A 20,232-nucleotide genomic window follows, 5' to 3' on the forward strand; every position below is an offset into this window, starting at 1 on the left:
TCAAATTGCAAAAATCAATTTCTAATGACAATTTTGGAATTTGTCGTGTGATCAGGTATTGGCTGAGTAGTCCAGCAAATGCAAAGTCTTGTACCCCACCGCTGATCCACCAATGTAGGAAGTTGGCTCTGTATGTGCTATTTCAAAGTAAGGAATAGCATGCACAGAGTCCAAGGGTTCCCCTTAGAGGTAAAATAGTGGTAAAAATAGATAATACTAATGCTCTATTTTGTGGTAGTGTGGTCGAGCAGTAGGCTTATCCAAGGAGTAGTGTTAAGCATTTGTTGTACATACACATAGACAATAAATGAGGTACACACACTCAGAGACAAATCCAGCCAATAGGTTTTTATATAGAAAAATATCTTTTCTTAGTTTATTTTAAGAACCACAGGTTCCAATTCTACATGTAATAGCTCATTCGAAAGGTATTGCAGGTAAGTACTTTAGGAACTTCAAATCATCAAAATTGCATGTATACTTTTCAAGTTATTGACAAATAGCTGTTTTAAAAGTGGACACTTAGTGCAATTTTCACAGTTCCTGGGGGAGGTAAGTTTTTGTTAGTTTTACCAGGTAAGTAGGGCACTTACAGGGTTTAGTTCTTGGTCCAAGGTAGCCCACCGTTGGGGGTTCAGAGCAACCCCAAAGTCACCACACCAGCAGCTCAGGGCCGGTCAGGTGCAGAGTTCCAAGTGGTGCCCAAAACACATAGGCTAGAATGGAGAGAAGGGGGTGCCCCGGTTCCGGTCTGCTTGCAGGTAAGTACCCGCGTCTTCGGAGGGCAGACCAGGGGGGTTTTGTAGGGCACCGGGGGGGACACAAGTCCACACAGAAATTTCACCCTCAGCAGCGCGGGGGCGGCCGGGTGCAGTGTCGAAACAAGCGTCGGGTTTGTAATGGAAGTCAATGGGAGATATAGGGATCTCTTCAGCGCTGCAGGCAGGCAAGGGGGGGGTTCCTCGGGGAAACCTCCACTTGGGCAAGGGAGAGGGACTCCTGGGGGTCACTCCTCCAGTGAAAGTCCGGTCCTTCAGGTCCTGGGGGCTGCGGGTGCAGGGTCTCTCCCAGGTGTCGGGACTTTAGGTTCAAAGAGTCGCGGTCAGGGGAAGCCTCGGGATTCCCTCTGCAGGCGGCGCTGTGGGGGCTCAGGGGGGGACAGGTTTTTGTACTCACAGTCTTAGAGTAGTCCTGGGGTCCCTCCTGAGGTGTTGGATCGCCACCAGCCGAGTCGGGGTCGCCGGGTGCAGTGTTGCAAGTCTCACGCCTTTTGCGGGGAGCTTGCAGGGTTCTTTAAAGCCGCTGGAAACAAAGTTGCAGCTTTTCTTGGAGCAGGTCCGCTGTCCTCGGGAGTTTCTTGTCTTTTCGAAGCAGGGGCAGTCCTCAGAGGATGTCGAGGTCGCTGGTCCCTTTGGAAGGCGTCGCTGGAGCAGGATCTTTGGAAGGCAGGAGACAGGCCGGTGAGTTTCTGGAGCCAAGGCAGTTGTCGTCTTCTGGTCTTCCTCTGCAGGGGTTTTCAGCTAGGCAGTCCTTCTTCTTGTAGTTGCAGGAATCTAATTTTCTAGGGTTCAGGGTAGCCCTTAAATACTAAATTTAAGGGCGTGTTTAGGTCTGGGGGGTTAGTAGCCAATGGCTACTAGCCCTGAGGGTGGGTACACCCTCTTTGTGCCTCCTCCCAAGGGGAGGGGGTCACAATCCTAACCCTATTGGGGGAATCCTCCATCTGCAAGATGGAGGATTTCTAAAAGTTAGAGTCACCTCAGCTCAGGACACCTTAGGGGCTGTCCTGACTGGCCAGTGACTCCTCCTTGTTATTCTCATTATTTTCTCCGGCCTTGCCGCCAAAAGTGGGGCCTGGCCGGAGGGGGCGGGCAACTCCACTAGCTGGAGTGTCCTGCTGGGTTGGCACAAAGGAGGTGAGCCTTTGAGGCTCACCGCCAGGTGTGACAATTCCTGCCTGGGAGAGGTGTTAGCATCTCCACCCAGTGCAGGCTTTGTTACTGGCCTCAGAGTGACAAAGGCACTCTCCCCATGGGGCCAGCAACATGTCTCGGTTTGTGGCAGGCTGCTAAAACTAGTCAGCCTACACAGATAGTCGGTTAAGTTTCAGGGGGCACCTCTAAGGTGCCCTCTGTGGTGTATTTTACAATAAAATGCACACTGGCATCAGTGTGCATTTATTGTGCTGAGAAGTTTGATACCAAACTTCCCAGTTTTCAGTGTAGCCATTATGGTGCTGTGGAGTTCGTGTTTGACAGACTCCCAGACCATATACTCTTATGGCTACCCTGCACTTACAATGTCTAAGGTTTTATTTAGACACTGTAGGGGTACCATGCTCATGCACTGGTACCCTCACCTATGGTATAGTGCACCCTGCCTTAGGGCTGTAAGGCCTGCTAGAGGGGTGTCTTACCTATACTGCATAGACAGTGAGAGGCTGGCATGGCACCCTGAGGGGAGTGCCATGTCGACTTACTCGTTTTGTCCTCACTAGCACACACAAGCTGGCAAGCAGTGTGTCTGTGCTGAGTGAGAGGTCTCCAGGGTGGCATAAGACATGCTGCAGCCCTTAGAGACCTTCCTTGGCATCAGGGCCCTTGGTACTAGAAGTACCAGTTACAAGGGACTTATCTGGATGCCAGGGTCTGCCAATTGTGGATACAAAAGTTCAGGTTAGGGAAAGAACACTGGTGCTGGGGCCTGGTTAGCAGGCCTCAGCACACTTTCAATTGTAAACATAGCATCAGCAAAGGCAAAAAGTCAGGGGGCAACCATGCCAAGGAGGCATTTCCTTACACTGGCCTCAAGGTTTTTGGTTGCCTTTTCCATGTACTCTGCCATTCTAGAGCGAAGGCCAAGTACATAGTCCACTATGTCCTGTTTAGGCTCATGGAGAGGTCTCTCCCAGCCTTCTTTAACAAGGGCAAGTGGTCCCCTTACAGGATGACCAAACAGAAGTTCAAAGGGTGAGAATCCTACTCCCTTCTGTGGCACCTCTCTGTAAGCGAAAAGCAGACATGGCAAGAGGACATCCCATCTCCTTTTGAGCTTTTCTGGGAGCCCCATGATCATGCCTTTTAATGTCTTGTTGAATCTCTCAACCAAGCCATTAGTTTGTGGATGGTATGGTGTAGTGAATTTATAAGTCACTCCACACTCATTCCACATGTGCTTTAGGTATGCTGACATGAAGTTGGTACCTCTGTCAGACACCACCTCCTTAGGGAAACCCACTCTGGTAAAGATACCAATGAGGGCCTTGGCTACTGCAGGGGCAGTAGTCGACCTAAGGGGAATAGCTTCAGGATACCTGGTAGCATGATCCACTACTACCAGGATATACATATTTCCTGAGGCTGTGGGAGGTTCCAGTGGACCAACTATGTCCACACCCACTCTTTCAAAGGGAACCCCCACCACTGGAAGTGGAATGAGGGGGGCCTTTGGATGCCCACCTGTCTTACCACTGGCTTGACAGGTGGGGCAGGAGAGGCAAAACTCCTTAACCATGTTGGACATATTGGGCCAGTAGAAGTGGTTGACTAACCTCTCCCACGTCTTGGTTTGTCCCAAATGTCCAGCAAGGGGAATGTCATGGGCCAATGTTAGGATGAACTCTCTGAACAGCTGAGGCACTACCACTCTCCTAGTGGCACCAGGTTTGGGGTCTCTGGCCTCAGTGTACAGGAGTCCATCTTCCCAATAGACCCTATGCGTTCCATTTTTCTTGCCTTTGGACTCTTCAGCAGCTTGCTGCCTAAGGCCTTCAAGAGAGGGACAGGTTTCTTGTCCCTTACACAGCTCCTCCCTTGAGGGTCCCCCTGGGCCTAAGAGCTCAACCTGGTAAGGTTCAAGCTCCAAAGGCTCAGTTCCCTCAGAGGGCAGAACTTCTTCCTGAGAAGAGAGGTTCCCTTTCTTTTGCTGTGTTGCAGTTGGTTTCCCAACTGACTTTCCTGTTCTCTTGGTAGGCTGGGCCATTCTTCCAGACTCCAGCTCTACTTGTTCACCCTGTGCCTTGCATTGTGCTCTTGTTTTCACACACACCAGTTCAGGGATACCCAGCATTGCTGCATGGGTTTTTAGTTCTACCTCAGCCCATGCTGAGGACTCCAGGTCATTTCCAAGCAGACAGTCCACTGGGATATTTGAGGAGACCACCACCTGTTTCAGGCCATTGACCCCTCCCCATTCTAAAGTAACCATTGCCATGGGATGTACTTTTCTCTGATTGTCAGCGTTGGTGACTGTGTAAGTTTTTCCAGTCAGGTATTGGCCAGGGGAAACCAGTTTCTCTGTCACCATGGTGACACTGGCACCTGTATCCCTCAGGCCCTCTATTCTAGTCCCATTAATTAAGAGTTGCTGTCTGTATTTTTGCATGTTAGGCGGCCAGACAGCTAGTGTGGCTAAATCCACCCCACCCTCAGAAACTAGAGTAGCTTCAGTGTGGACCCTGATTTGCTCTGGGCACACTGTTGATCCCACTTGGAGACTAGCCATACCAGTGTTACCTGGATGGGAGTTTGGAGTGGAATCTTTCTTGGGACAGGCCTTGTCTCCAGTTTGGTGTCCATGCTGTTTACAGCTATGACACCAGGCCTTTTTGGGATCAAAGTTTTTACCCTTGTACCCATTGTTTTGTGAAGAGGCTCTGGGCCCACCCTCCTGTGCAGGTTTTTGGGGGCCGGTAGAAGACTCTTTACTATTTTTAGTTTTGGTTGTCTCATCACCCTTCCCCTGGGGATTCTTTGTGACCCCTTTCTTTTGGTCACCCCCTGTGGAAGTCTTGGACACCCTTGTCTTGACCCAATGGTCCGCCTTCTTTCCCAATTCTTGGGGAGAAATTGGTCCTAGGTCTACCAGATGCTGATGCAGTTTATCATTGAAACAATTACTTAACAGGTGTTCTTTCACAAATAAATTGTACAGCCCATCATAATTACTTACACCACTGCCTTGAATCCAACCATCTAGTGTTTTCACTGAGTAGTCAACAAAGTCAACCCAGGTCTGGCTCGAGGATTTTTGAGCCCCCCTGAACCTAATCCTGTACTCCTCAGTGGAGAATCCAAAGCCCTCAATCAGGGTACCCTTCATGAGGTCATAAGATTCTGCATCTTGTCCAGAGAGTGTGAGGAGTCTATCCCTACACTTTCCTGTGAACATTTCCCAAAGGAGAGCACCCCAGTGAGATCTGTTCACTTTTCTGGTTACACAAGCCCTCTCAAAAGCTGTGAACCATTTGGTGATGTCATCACCATCTTCATATTTAGTTACAATCCCTTTAGGGATTTTCAACATGTCAGGAGATTCTCTGACCCTATTTATATTGCTGCCACCATTGATGGGTCCTAGGCCCATCTCTTGTCTTTCCCTCTCTATGGCTAGGATCTGTCTTTCCAAAGCCAATCTTTTGGCCATCCTGGCTAACTGGATGTCCTCTTCACTGGGGCTATCCTCAGTGATTTCAGAGGTGTTGGTCTCTCCTGTGAGGGAACCAGCATCTCTGACTATTATTTTTGGAGTCAGGGTTTGAGGGACCCTGTTCTCCCTAGATAGGACTGGTAGGGGGGAATTTTCCTCCAAGTCACTATCCTCTTCCTCTGAGTTGCCACCCTCAGAGGGGTTGGCCTTTTCAAACTCTGCCAAAAGCTCCTGGAGCTGTATTTTGGTAGGTTTGGGGCCCATTGTTATTTTCTTTATTTTACAGAGTGACCTTAGCTCCCTCATCTTAAGATGGAGGTAAGGTGTGGTGTCGAGTTCCACCACAGTCACATCTGTGCTAGACATTTTGCTTCTAAAAGTTGGAATACTTTTTAAGAATCTTCAACTGGTTCTAGAATCTAATTCAAACTTTTACAAACTTTTAAACTCTAAAAGAAATGCTAAACAGGATCTAACACAAGGCCCTAGCAGGTCTTTTAAGAATTTAGAAAACTTTTCAAATTGCAAAAATCAATTTCTAATGACAATTTTGGAATTTGTCGTGTGATCAGGTATTGGCTGAGTAGTCCAGCAAATGCAAAGTCTTGTACCCCACCGCTGATCCACCAATGTAGGAAGTTGGCTCCGTATGTGCTATTTCAAAGTAAGGAATAGCATGCACAGAGTCCAAGGGTTCCCCTTAGAGGTAAAATAGTGGTAAAAATAGATAATACTAATGCTCTATTTTGTGGTAGTGTGGTCGAGCAGTAGGCTTATCCAAGGAGTAGTGTTAAGCATTTGTTGTACATACACATAGACAATAAATGAGGTACACACACTCCGAGACAAATCCAGCCAATAGGTTTTTGTATAGAAAAATATCTTTTCTTAGTTTATTTTAAGAACCACAGGTTCAAATTCTACATGTAATATCTCATTCGAAAGGTATTGCAGGTAAGTACTTTAGGAACTTCAAATCATAAAAATTGCCTGTATACTTTACAAGTTATTGACAAATAGCTGTTTTAAAAGTGGACACTTAGTGCAATTTTCACAGTTCCTGGGGGAGGTAAGTTTTTGTTAGTTTTACCAGGTAAGTAAGACACTTACAGGGTTCAGTTCTTGGTCCAAGGTAGCCCACCGTTGGGGGTTCAGAGCAACCCCAAAGTCACCACACCAGCAGCTCAGGGCCGGTCAGGTGCAGAGTTCAAAGTGGTGCCCAAAACACATAGGCTAGAATGGAGAGAAGGGGGTGCCCCGGTTCCGGTCTGCTTGCAGGTAAGTACCCGCGTCTTCGGAGGGCAGACCAGGGGGGTTTTGTAGGACACCGGGGGGGACACAAGCCCACACAGAAATTTCACCCTCAGCGGCGCGGGGGCGGCCGGGTGCAGTGTAGAAACAAGCGTCGGGTTCGCAATGTTAGTCTATGAGAGATCTCGGGATCTCTTCAGCGCTGCAGGCAGGCAAGGGGGGGATTCCTCGGGGAAACCTCCACTTGGGCAAGGGAGAGGGACTCCTGGGGGTCACTTCTCCAGTGAAAGTCCGGTCCTTCAGGTCCTGGGGGCTGCGGGTGCAGGGTCTCTCCCAGGCGTCGGGACTTTAGGTTCAAAGAGTCGCGGTCAGGGGAAGCCTCGGGATTCCCTCTGCAGGCGGCGCTGTGGGGGCTCAGGGGGGACAGGTTTTGGTACTCACAGTATCAGAGTAGTCCTGGGGTCCCTCCTGAGGTGTTGGATCGCCACCAGCCGAGTCGGGGTCGCCGGGTGCAGTGTTGCAAGTCTCACGCTTCTTGCGGGGAGCTTGCAGGGTTCTTTAAAGCTGCTGGAAACAAAGTTGCAGCTTTTCTTGGAGCAGGTCCGCTGTCCTCGGGAGTTTCTTGTCTTTTCGAAGTAGGGGCAGTCCTCAGAGGATGTCGAGGTCGCTGGTCCCTTTGGAAGGCGTCGCTGGAGCAGGATCTTTGGAAGGCAGGAGACAGGCCGGTGAGTTTCTGGAGCCAAGGCAGTTGTCGTCTTCTGGTCTTCCTCTGCAGGGGTTTTCAGCTAGGCAGTCCTTCTTCTTGTAGTTGCAGGAATCTAATTTTCTAGGGTTCAGGGTAGCCCTTAAATACTAAATTTAAGGGCGTGTTTAGGTCTGGGGGGTTAGTAGCCAATGGCTACTAGCCCTGAGGGTGGGTACACCCTCTTTGTGCCTCCTCCCAAGGGGAGGGGGTCACAATCCTAACCCTATTGGGGGAATCCTCCATCTGCAAGATGGAGGATTTCTAAAAGTTAGAGTCACCTCAGCTCAGGACACCTTAGGGGCTGTCCTGACTGGCCAGTGACTCCTCCTTGTTATTCTCATTATTTTCTCCGGCCTTGCCGCCAAAAGTGGGGCCTGGCCGGAGGGGGCGGGCAACTCCACTAGCTGGAGTGTCCTGCTGGGTTGGCACAAAGGAGGTGAGCCTTTGAGGCTCACCGCCAGGTGTGACAATTCCTGCCTGGGAGAGGTGTTAGCATCTCCACCCAGTGCAGGCTTTGTTACTGGCCTCAGAGTGACAAAGGCACTCTCCCCATGGGGCCAGCAACATGTCTCGGTTTGTGGCAGGCTGCTAAAACTAGTCAGCCTACACAGATAGTCGGTTAAGTTTCAGGGGGCACCTCTAAGGTGCCCTCTGTGGTGTATTTTACAATAAAATGTACACTGGCATCAGTGTGCATTTATTGTGCTGAGAAGTTTGATACCAAACTTCCCAGTTTTCAGTGTAGCCATTATGGTGCTGTGGAGTTCGTGTTTGACAGACTCCCAGACCATATACTCTTATGGCTACCCTGCACTTACAATGTCTAAGGTTTTGTTTAGACACTGTAGGGGTACCATGCTCATGCACTGGTACCCTCACCTATGGTATAGTGCACCCTGCCTTAGGGCTGTAAGGCCTGCTAGAGGGGTGTCTTACCTATACTGCATAGGCAGTGAGAGGCTGGCATGGCACCCTGAGGGGAGTGCCATGTCGACTTACTCGTTTTGTCTTCACTAGCACACACAAGCTGGCAAGCAGGGTGTCTGTGCTGAGTGAGAGGTCTCCAGGGTGGCATAAGACATGCTGCAGCCCTTAGAGACCTTCCTTGGCATCAGGGCCCTTGGTACTGGAAGTACCAGTTACAAGGGACTTATCTGGATGCCAGGGTCTGCCAATTGTGGATACAAAAGTACAGGTTAGGGAAAGAACACTGGTGCTGGGGCCTGGTTAGCAGGCCTCAGCACACTTTCAATTGTAAACATAGCATCAGCAAAGGCAAAAAGTCAGGGGGCAACCATGCCAAGGAGGCATTTCCTTACAAATTATTTATTGCTTTCCAAAAACCTCATACAGGAAATCCAATTTCTAAACAAGGCATTGCTAGATAGATAGTTAAGTGCATTCAAACCTGTTATCTTAAAGCAAAAAGAGATCTGCCTATTACACCAAAGGCACACTCAACTAGAAAGAAAGGTGCTACCCTGGCCTTTCTAGGAAATATTCCAATGACCGAAATATGTAAGGCAGCTACATGGTCTACGCCTCATACATTTACCAAACACTACTGTGTAGATGTGCTAACGGCACAACAAGCCACAGTAGGCCAAGCAGTACTACGAACATTGTTTCAAACAACTTCAACTCCTACAGGCTGAACCACCGCTTTTGGGGAGATAACTGCTTACTAGTCTATGCACAGCATGTGTATCTGCAGCTACACATGCCATCGAACGGAAAATGTCACTTACCCAGTGTACATCTGTTCGTGGCATTAGTCGCTGCAGATTCACATGCGCCCACCCGCCTTCCCGGGAGCCTGTAGCCGTTTAGAAGTTGATCTTAAACATCTGTATATTTGTAAATATATTACTTTAAACTACATTCTGTACATTACTCCATTGCATGGGCACTATTACTAGCATACACAACTCCTACCTCACCCTCTGCGGGGGAAAACAATCTAAGATGGAGTCGACGCCCATGCGCAATGGAGCCGAAATGGGAGGAGTCCCTCGGTCTCGTGACTCGAAAAGACTTCTTCGAAGAAAAACAACTTGTAACACCCCGAGCCCAACACCAGATGGCGGGATGTGCACAGCATGTGAATCTGCAGCGACTAATGCCACGAACAGATGTACACTGGGTAAGTGACATTTTCCATCCTTCCCACAGAAAGTACTTAAGGTTTGTATTCCAAGGAGTACATTACCAGTTCAAAGTGTTGCCGTTCGGGATAACAACAGCGCCAAGAGTTTTTACAAAATGCCTGGCAGTAGTGGCTGCTCATATCAGAAGACAGCAAATACAAGTGTTCCCGTACCTAGACGATTGGTTAATCGAAACCAATACGCAACTACGGTGTTCACAACACACAAAGTATGTCATAGAAACCCTTCACAAACTAGGTTTCTCACTCAACTACAACAAGTCAAACCTACAACCGTGTCAAATACAACAATACTTAGGAGCAACAATCAACACAACAAAAGGGATTGCCACTCCAAGTCCACAAAGGGTACAGGCATTTCAAAACGTAATACAAAGCATGCACCCAAACCAGAAGTATCAGGTAAAATTAGTGATGAAACTACTAGGCATGATGTCCTCATGCATAGCCATTGTCCCAAACGCAAGATTGCACATGCGGCCCTTACAACAGTGCCTAGCATCACAATGGTCACAGACACAGGGTCACCTTCAAGATCTAGTGTTGATAGACCGCCAAACATACACCTTGCTTCAATGGTGGAACACTATCAATTTAAACAAAGGGTGGCCTTTTCAAGACCCAGTGCCTCAATACGTAATAATAAAGGATGCCTCCATGATAGGGTGGGGAGCACACCTCAACCAACACAGCATCCAAGGACAATGGGACACTCAGCAGAGACAGTTTCACATAAATCACTTAGAACTACTAGCAGTATTTCTAGCGCTGAAAGCATTTCAACCTATAATAACCCACAAACACATTCTTGTCAAAACGGACAACATGACAACGATGTATTATCTGAACAAACAGGGAGGAACACACTCGACACAGTTGTGTCTCCTGGCACAGAAAATATGGCATTGGGCGATTCACAACCACATTCACCTAATAGCGCAGTTCATACATGGAATTCAAAACCAGTTAGCAGACTATCTCTCTCGGGATCACCAACAGATCCACGAATGGGAAATTCATCCCCAAATACTAAAAACTTACTTCCAAAGGTTGGGAACACCGCAAATAGACCTATTTGCAACAAAAGAAAACGCAAAATGCCAAAACTTCGCATCCAGGTACCCACAGGCTCACTCTCAGGGCAATGCATTATGGATGAGTTGGTCAGGGATATTTGCATACGCTTTTCCCCCTCTCCCACTCCTTCCATATCTAGTAAACAAATTGAGTCAAAACAAACTCAAACTCATACTAATAGCACCAACTTGGGCAAGACAACCTTGGTACACAGCACTACTAGACCTCTCAGTAGTGCCCCATATCAAGCTACCAAACAAACCAGATCTGTTAACTCAACACAAACAACAGATCAGACACCCAAATCCAGCATCGCTGAATCTAGCAATTTGGCTCCTGAGGTCTTTGAATTCGGGCACCTAGACCTTACACAGGAATGTATGGAGGTCATAAAACAAGCTAGGAAACCAACCACAAGACATTGCTATGCAAATAAGTGGAAAAGATTTGTTTATTACTGCCATAATAATCAAATTCAACCATTACACGCATCTGCTAAAGACATCGTCAGCTACCTACTGCACTTACAAAAGTCAAAGTTAGCTTTTTCATCTATTAAAATACATCTCACCGCAATTTCAGCTTATCTGCAAATTATGCACTCAGCTTCATTATTCAGGGTCCCAGTCATAAAAGCATTTATGGAAGGTCTAAAAAGAATTATCCCACCACGAACACCACCAGTTCCTTCATGGAACCTCAACATTGTCTTAACACGACTTATGGGTCCACCTTTTGAACCCATGCACTCATGTGACATACAGTACTTAACATGGAAAGTAGCTTTTCTGATAGCTATCACATCTCTCACAAGAGTAAGTGAAATACAAGCATTTACTGTACAAGAACCCTTTATTCAGATACATAAGCATAAAGTAGTTCTACAAACAAATCCTAAATTCTTACCTAAAGTCATATCACCGTTCCACTTAAATCAAACAGTGGAACTCCCAGTATTCTTTCCAGAACCAGATTCGGTAGCTGAGAGAGCATTACATATATTAGACATTAAAAGGGCACTAATGTACTACATAGATAGAACGAAACAAATTTGCAAAACAAAACAATTGTTCGTTGCATTCCAAAAACCTCATACAGGGAATCCAATATCCAAACAAGGCATTGCCAGATGGATAGTTAAATGTATTCAAACCTGTTATATAAAAGCAGAAAGAGAACTGCCTATTACACCAAAGGCACACTCAACTAGAAAGAAAGGTGCTACCATGGCCTTTCTCGGAAACATACCAATGACTGAAATATGTAAGGCAGCCACATGGTCTACGCCTCATACATTTACCAAACATTACTGCGTGGATGTGTTAACAACACAGCAAGCCACAGTAGGACAAGCAGTATTACGGACTTTATTTCAAACAACTTCAACTCCTACAGGCTGCACCACCGCTTTTGGGGAGATAACTGCTTACTAGTCTATGCACAGCATGTGTATCTGCAGCTACACATGCCATCGAACGGAAAATGTCACTTACCCAGTGTACATCTGTTCGTGGCATGAGACGCTGCAGATTCACATGCGCCCTTCCACCTCCCTGGGAGCCTGTAGCCAGGGAGGTGGGAGGGCGAGTTGAGAAAAAATTAGACTTGTAAATTTGTAAATATATTCCTTTTAAACACATTATGTACATACATATTTACTCCATTGCATGGGCACTATTACTATATACACAACTCCTACCTCACCCTCTGCGGGGAAAACAATCTAAGATGGAGTCGACGCCCGTGCGCAATGGAGCCGAAAGGGGAGGAGTCCCTCGATCGCGTGACTCGAAAAAGACTTCTTCGAAGAAAAACAACTTGTAACACTCCGAGCCCAACACTAGATGGCGGGATGTGCACAGCATGTGAATTATATGCATGTGTTTTGTATCTTACATGGTTACAATGGTACAGTGTGCTTAAGTACTGCTCTCTACTCTGATTCAAGCATGTTAATCTATGAAAGTTCCAATACTGGAGTAAGAAAATTAGTTACTTATTTTAACTGTAGTTCTCCAGTATTGGAATCTTTCATAGATTCACATGCGACCCACCCACCTCCCCGGAGAAGCTCACTTTCACGTTCCTCTTCCTTTCTCTCTTTTTTCCTCTCTTTAATGCACTTGTGCTTGGAAAATCTGAGGTGCTGGAGCTTCCCTTAGGAGGATTCTAGAGGGTGGTGTCGTCTGATTGGTGGATGCTCAAGTTTGGTCCTTTTCCTAAAAAGACTCTTATAGACTGTTAAATTGAGGAGGCCTAGGGCCCTTTTGTTAATATATTTTAACCCTACTTGTGTAATTTGTACCGGGGGCTCCCATCTCGACGACGAGGAATGATTCAAGCATGTGAATCTATGAAAGATTCCAATACTGGAGAACTACAGCTACAGGTAAGTAACTAATTTTCTTTTGGGTGACCTTTTCAGCTTTTTATGCACTGCTTAAATTCTTGGCACATCACCTTTGATTTTAGCTTGAATGCTTCATGTCATGTTTCCTGGGATTGAGCACAGGGTTGTTTTAATTATTTTTTGTGACAACTAGCAGGTGGTGGCCTTATCCTTTGAGCTGGCCACTTCTTCACTGCAAATAACAATCCAGTTCCAAAATCGATGCCTTAAATTACCTATGTGCACACTTTAAATGTTCATAATGATTTTGAACTGAGCTGATATGTTGTGTTTTTGATTTTGATTTAATGCAAAGGGAGTCCCAGTTGCACTGAGTGGCAGAGACATGATTGGCATTGCGAAGACCGGCAGTGGGAAAACTGCAGCATTTATCTGGCCTATATTGGTTCACATCATGGATCAGAAGGAACTTCAAGTTGGCGATGGGCCGATTGCTGTGATTGTGTGCCCCACAAGAGAGCTGTGCCAACAGGTAAAGGATGCAACATTTCTTTTTTTTTATAGCCCACATGACTTGTAACATAGGTATGTATGTTTGGTAGACACATTGTAAATCATGCTTCTCTCCTATGAACTTGCAGAGTGTCCACTGCAAGGCAGACCTGTTGACTGAACTACTGTCCTGAGTTGTTAGTATCAATTCTAACATTCTGAGCACTTAGAAAATAAACAAGCTCTAAAGCTTACAGGTTATGATGATTAAATCATTCTGTTAATTAAAAATAATAGTAAATGAATTGAACTTTATTTTCAGATTCATTCTGAATGTAAGAGGTTTGGAAAAGCTTATAACCTGCGATCTGTGGCGGTCTATGGTGGTGGAAGCATGTGGGAACAGGCTAAAGCGCTGCAAGAAGGGGCAGAGATCGTCGTCTGTACACCTGTGAGTATAAGCCAAAAGCTAGGCTAGCAGTCTGACAGACCCTTTGTGAGAGAGGGCTGTATTGTATGAGTTTTTCATTGTTCTGTACCCTCAGACATTGCTTAGTGGCCATAAACTTGCCACAGTATATTTACTAAAGCCAAAACAATATGCTACAGTAATTTGCAGATTGAAGGAAAACTATACTACTTAGCTTGCTTGGTTGTACGTTTTGCAGTTTGTACCTTTCTGGATTCACATGCTGTCCATATTTCATAACATTCCTTGGTGAGATTTTGGAAGGCAGACTACACAAACCGTGCTTGTCTTCTGTAGACTTCTTCCCATCAGTATAGGGAGACTTCTTAAAAAGCATCCGCAAAGTGAGAAAACAGGAGCCAAAGTGTCCCTTTTGGAAATACATGAAAAGTAATGCCTATAAAATACGATTTAGAGGCAAATACACCTGGTTGTAAATGCTAGTGATTTTCCAGGCAAAAGGAACCATACATCAGCAAAGCCTACTTTCAGAAAATAAAAAATACATTTAAAATTACTGCATTTCATCTGAAGATGTATTGTATTCTGAGCTGTTTGGATATACACTTTCATATGCTGACAGGTCCCTGTGCAGTCCATGTAGGAAGCTGGCCTGGTGTTTGGTGAGCACCTATGGTGTTATCACCTTATTACCAGGTACAGTTATCCCCTATTAGTAAGGTGTAGGCAGTGTCTAGGAAGCCAGGGCTCTCTAGCGGTAGCTGTGAATGAGCAGCCAAGAATTGTCTGCGAGATATGCAAAGCTGATGCAATACCGCTACAGTCACACAGCACTTACACACTTGAAAGAACCACACAGTGATACAAAAATAAAGATACTTTATTATGGTAACACAAATACAAAAAATTCTGTATAGGCAATACTTCTTTAGGAGTCAGTGATTAGCATAGAAAGCAATAGCAAACATTAAAACAATAGACAATAGTGGAGGCTCTAGGGGGAGAGCAAACCATATACTAAGTAAGTGGAATGTGAGAGTCAGTCCACCACCCAAGGAAGTGGAATCTGTAGAGGGGAGCTGGAGGAACATAGGAACCCCAAAAGGTAAGTACCAGGGTGCCCCCCCCCCCCCCCCCCCCCCCCCCCCACCTGCGGCCAGGAGGGAAGAGGTAAGTACCGTCCCCCAAATGCACAGGAGAATTTTGGAGAAGGAGTGTGCAAGACCTAGACAAGACTGGAAGAAAGAAAAGGTGGATACTGACAGAAGAGGACCTGCAAAAGTAGGGGATCCAGTTCGAGTTGGAGGGTCTGGCTGTGGAAGGAGCCGCTACCCACCCTTCTGTGGATGCAGGACCTGGTTGACGGCAGATGAAGAAAGTCAGCAGTACAGCACAGGAGCAGAAGAGGAGTTCCAGGAGTGATGCAAGTGATATGCCAGGTCCAAGGTTGTGATGCAGTCAGTCAGTGGTGCTGGAGAACCACCAACAAGCCTTGGCCAAATGTAAGAGTCGGTGAAGAAGGTTTTGCAAGGCTGAAGTGGGCCAGCAAGGCCCAGGGGAAGAAATGGGGCAGCCCCCACAGGCAGCAGGCACAGGAGTCACAGTGAGGCCCACTCAGCACACCTGGAGAGGAGTCCCACGTCGCTGGAGCAGCGGGCAGGAGACTATGCTTTGCAGGGAAGAGTGCTGGAGGCTGAGACTACATGGGGGGATTAGAAGAGCACTGAAGGGGTCTGAAGTAGGCACCAAACACACCCCCTCAGCGGCACAGGGGCGGCCGGGTGCCAACAGGACGCCGGGTTTTCAATGCCGATCTATGAGGAGACCCCGGGGGTCACTCAGAGGCTGTAGGCGAGGACCAGGGGGGTGTCTTGGGCACACCGCCGGTCGGACAGGGAGTAGAGATGCCTGTTGAACGTAGAGTTACCGGTGGTCAGGTTCTCCAAGGCCTGGGGCTGCGGGTTTAGTGTGTCTTCAGGCGTTGGATATCTTCGTCCGGAGCTTCGCGGTCAGGGCGATCCTTGAGATTCCCTTTGCACATGTCGATGTGGAGGGGTGCAGAGGTCAACTGTAAGGAAATGCCTCCTTGGCATGGTTGCCCCCTGACTTTTTGCCTTTGCTGATGCTATGTTTACAATTGAAAGTGTGCTGAGGCCTGCTAACCAGGCCCCAGCACCAGTGTTCTTTCCCTAACCTGTACTTTTGTATCCACAATTGGCAGACCCTGGCATCCAGATAAGTCCCTTGTAAATGGTACTTCTAGTACCAAGGGCTCTGATGCCAAGGAAGGTCTCTAAGGGCTGCAGCATGTCTTATGCCACCCTGGAGACCTCTCACTCAGCACAGACACACTGCTTGCCAGCTTGTGTGTGCTAGTGAGGACAAAACGAGTAAGTCGACATGGCACTCCCCTCAGGGTGCCATGCCAGCCTCTCACTGCCTATGCAGTATAGGTAAGACACCCCTCTAGCAGGCCTTACAGCCCTAAGGCAGGGTGCACTATACCATAGGTGAGGGTACCAGTGCATGAGCACTGTACCCCTACAGTGTCTAAGCAAAACCTTAGACATTGTAAGTGCAGGGTAGCCATAAGAGTATATGGTCTGGGAGTCGGTTTTACACGAACTCCACAGCACCATAATGGCTACACTGAAAACTGGGAAGTTTGGTATCAAACTTCTCAGCACAATAAATGCACACTGATGCCAGTGTACATTTTATTGCAAAATACACCCCAGAGGGCACCTTAGAGGTGCCCCCTGAAACTTAACCGACTGTCTGTGTAGGCTGACTAGTTCCAGCAGCCTGCCACACTAGAGACATGTGGCTGGCCTCATGGGGAGAGTGCCTTTGTCACTCGGAGGCCAGTAACAAAGCCTGCACTGGGTGGAGATGCTAACACCTCCCTCAGGCAGGAGCTGTAACACCTGGCGGTGAGCCTCAAAGGCTCACCCCTTTGTCACAGCACCGCAGGACACTCCAGCTAGTGGAGTTGCCCGCCCCCTCCGGCCCCGGCCCCCACTTTTGGCGGCAAGGCCGGAGAAAATAATGAGAATAACAAGGAGGAGTCACTGGCCAGTCAGGACAGCCCCTAAGGTGTCCTGAGCTGAGGTGACTCTAACTTTTAGAAATCCTCCATCTTGCAGATGGAGGATTCCCCCAATAGGGTTAGGATTGTGACCCCCTCCCCTTGGGAGGAGGCACAAAGAGGGTGTACCCACCCTCAGGGCTAGTAGTCATTGGCTACTAACCCCCCAGACCTAAACACGCCCTTAAATTTAGTATTTAAGGGCTACCCTGAAACCTTGAAAATTAGATTCCTGCAACAACAAGAAGAAGGACTGCCTAGCTGAAAACCCCTGCAGAGGAAGACCAGAAGACAACAACTGCCTTGGCTCCAGAAACTCACCGGCCTGTCTCCTGCCTTCCAAAGAACTCTGCTCCAGCGACGCCTTCCAAAGGGACCAGCGACCTCTGAATCCTCTGAGGACTGCCCTGCTTCGACGACGACAAGAAACTCCCGAGGACAGCGGACCTGCTCCAAAAAGACTGCAACTTTATCCAAAGGAGCAGCTTTAAAGAACCCTGCAATCTCCCCGCAAGAAGCGTGAGACTTGCAACACTGCACCCGGCGACCCCGACTCGGCTGGTGGAGAACCAACACCTCAGGGAAGACCCCGGACTACTCTACGACTGTGAGTACCAAAACCTGTCCCCCCTGAGCCCCCACAGCGCCGCCTGCAGAGGGAATCCCGAGGCTTCCCCTGACCGCGACTCTCTGAAACCTAAGTCCCGACGCCTGGAAAAGACCCTGCACCCGCAGCCCCCAGGACCTGAAGGACCGGACTTTCACTGCAGAAGTGACCCCCAGGAGTCCCTCTCCCTTGCCCAAGTGGAGGTTTCCCCGAGGAAGCCCCCCCTTGCCTGCCTGCAGCACTGAAGAGATCCCTTGATCTCTCATTGACTTACATTGCGAACCCGACGCTTGTTCTAACACTGCACCCGGCCGCCCCCGCGCCGCTGAGGGTGAAATTTCTGTGTGGGCTTGTGTCCCCCCCGGTGCCCTACAAAACCCCCCTGGTCTGCCCTCCGAAGACGCGGGTACTTACCTGCAAGCAGACCGGAACCGGGGCACCCCCTTCGCTCCATTATAGCCTATGCGTTTTGGGCACCACTTTGAACTCTGCACCTGACCGGCCCTGAGCTGCTGGTGTGGTAACTTTGGGGTTGCTCTGAACCCCCAACGGTGGGCTACCTTGGACCAAGAACTGAACCCTGTAAGTGTCCTACTTACCTGGTAAAACTAACAAAAACTTACCTCCCCCAGGAACTGTGAAAATTGCACTAAGTGTCCACTTTTAAAGTAGCTATTTGTGAATAACTTGAAAAGTATACATGCAATTGAAATGATTCAAAGTTCCTAATGTACTTACCTGCAATACCTTTCAAACAAGATATTACATGTTAAATTTGAACCTGTGGTTCTTAAAATAAACTAAGAAAAGATATTTTTCTATAACAAAACCTATTGGCTGGATTTGTCTCTGAGTGTGTGTACCTCATTTATTGTCTATGTGTATGTACAACAAATGCTTAACACTACTCCTTGGATAAGCCTACTGCTCGACCACACTACCACAAAATAGAGCATTAGTATTATCTCTTTTTACCACTATTTTACCTCTAAGGGGAACCCTTGGACTCTGTGCATGCTATTCCTTACTTTGAAATAGCACATACAGAGCCAACTTCCTACATCAACCCAGGGAGGACACTTGCTCGCAATCACCTGGGGACCCTCTCAAGCCGGGTGGACCACCTGGACACGGGCCCTGGGTGTCTCGTGCACTGGGGTCAGGACTCACGCATCCGGAGTGAGGCGAGAGTCCTTGGTTGTAGATTTTCTTACAGAGCCACTGTCTGCAGGACTTCTTGGTCCTTTTGGGTGCAGGGCAGTCCTTTGGAGTTGGGCAGAGGTCGCTGGTCCTGCTGGATGCGTCGCTTGCCTTTATATAGGTTCTTTAAAGTAGGAGACAGACCAGTAGGGCTGAGCCAAAGCAGTTGTCGTCTTTCTTGTTCTCTGCTTGGGGTTCAGCTTAGCAGGCCTTCTTCGTGTTAGGTTGCCAGGAATCTGGTGTGATGGGTTCAGGGATACCCTTAAATCCTAGATTTAGGGGCGTTTTAGGGGTCAGAGGGCAGTAGACAATGGCTACTGTCCCTGAGGGTGGCTATACCCTCCTTCTGCCCACTCCCTTTGGGGAGGGGGGCACAAACCTAATCCTATTGGTCCCTGTCCTCCGCGCCAAGATGGAGGATTCTGCAGGGAGGGGGTCACCTCAGCTCTGGTCACCTTAGGGGTTGTCCTGGCTGAGGTGGTCACTCCTCCCTGTTTTCCCTAATTTTTCTACCGGACTTGCAGTCAAAAGTGGGGCTTTGTCTGGGGGGTGGTGGGCATCTCCACTAGCTGGAATGCCCTAGGGGACTGTAACCTGAGGCTTGAGCCTTTGAGGCTCACCACCAGGTGTTAAAGTTCCTGTAGGGGTTCCACAGGGGGAGTCCTAGGAGGACCCTCGGCAAGGCATAGAGTCCAAAGAAGAAGAGGCAGCCCCCATAGGAGACCCACTGGAAGAGGAACCAGGAATCACAGAGGAGCCCACACAGCACTACTGGAGAAAGGTCCCACGCCGCAGGAGAAGCACGTAGATGGCTGTGTTTCGCAGGAAGGAGTGCTAGGGACTGAGGCTACACAGAGCCCGAAGATCCCTTGGGGGAGATGCAAATAAGACTTGGTAGCTGCAAAAGACGTGGTGCACGGGGGTACCGCCCTACTTGGGAAGGCAAGGGCTTACTGCCACCAAAGTTGGACAGCTGGCAGAGAAGACCATGAGTACTACTCCAGACCACCACCTGTGATGCAGGATTCAGGAAGCTCAAAATGAGAAGATATCCACGCAGCCAGTCGTTGTTGGAGTTGGTGTTTGCGGATGCAGGAGAGTGACTCCTTCACTCACAGGGAGATTCCTTCTTCCTTCTCATGCATACTGAAGACTTGCCGCCCCCAGAGGATGCACAGCTGGGGAAATGTTGCAGAAGCTGGAAGGAGCCTTCGAAACAATGTAGCAAGCAGAGACTTTGTCTTGTATGGAGATTGTTGGTTCCTGGAGGGTCCAGTCATGGTTCAGTGGCTAGAAGTCAAAGTAGAGGTTGCAGAGGATACCTGCTGGAATCTTGCAAGCCGAATCTGAGGATCCACCCAAGAGAGAGAGACAACATTGTCCTGAAGGGGGGGGATT

General features: G+C 48.2%; 1 protein-coding gene across 6 annotated transcripts in view; it reads left to right on the plus strand.

Moving 5' to 3' along the window:
* DDX42 (DEAD-box helicase 42) overlaps positions 1 to 20,232 on the plus strand; it is a 516,281-nt gene that overhangs the window by 324,697 nt on the left and 171,352 nt on the right. For all 6 annotated transcript variants that reach the window (XM_069238031.1, XM_069238033.1, XM_069238036.1 and 3 more), the window contains 2 exons: positions 13,373 to 13,549; positions 13,832 to 13,960. In XM_069238031.1, coding sequence (XP_069094132.1) covers positions 13,373 to 13,549; positions 13,832 to 13,960 — 306 coding nt within the window. The remainder of the gene's footprint in view (positions 1 to 13,372; positions 13,550 to 13,831; positions 13,961 to 20,232) is intronic.

Source organism: Pleurodeles waltl, chromosome 6, assembly GCF_031143425.1.
Source record: "Pleurodeles waltl isolate 20211129_DDA chromosome 6, aPleWal1.hap1.20221129, whole genome shotgun sequence".
Classification (NCBI taxonomy): domain Eukaryota; kingdom Metazoa; phylum Chordata; class Amphibia; order Caudata; family Salamandridae; genus Pleurodeles; species Pleurodeles waltl.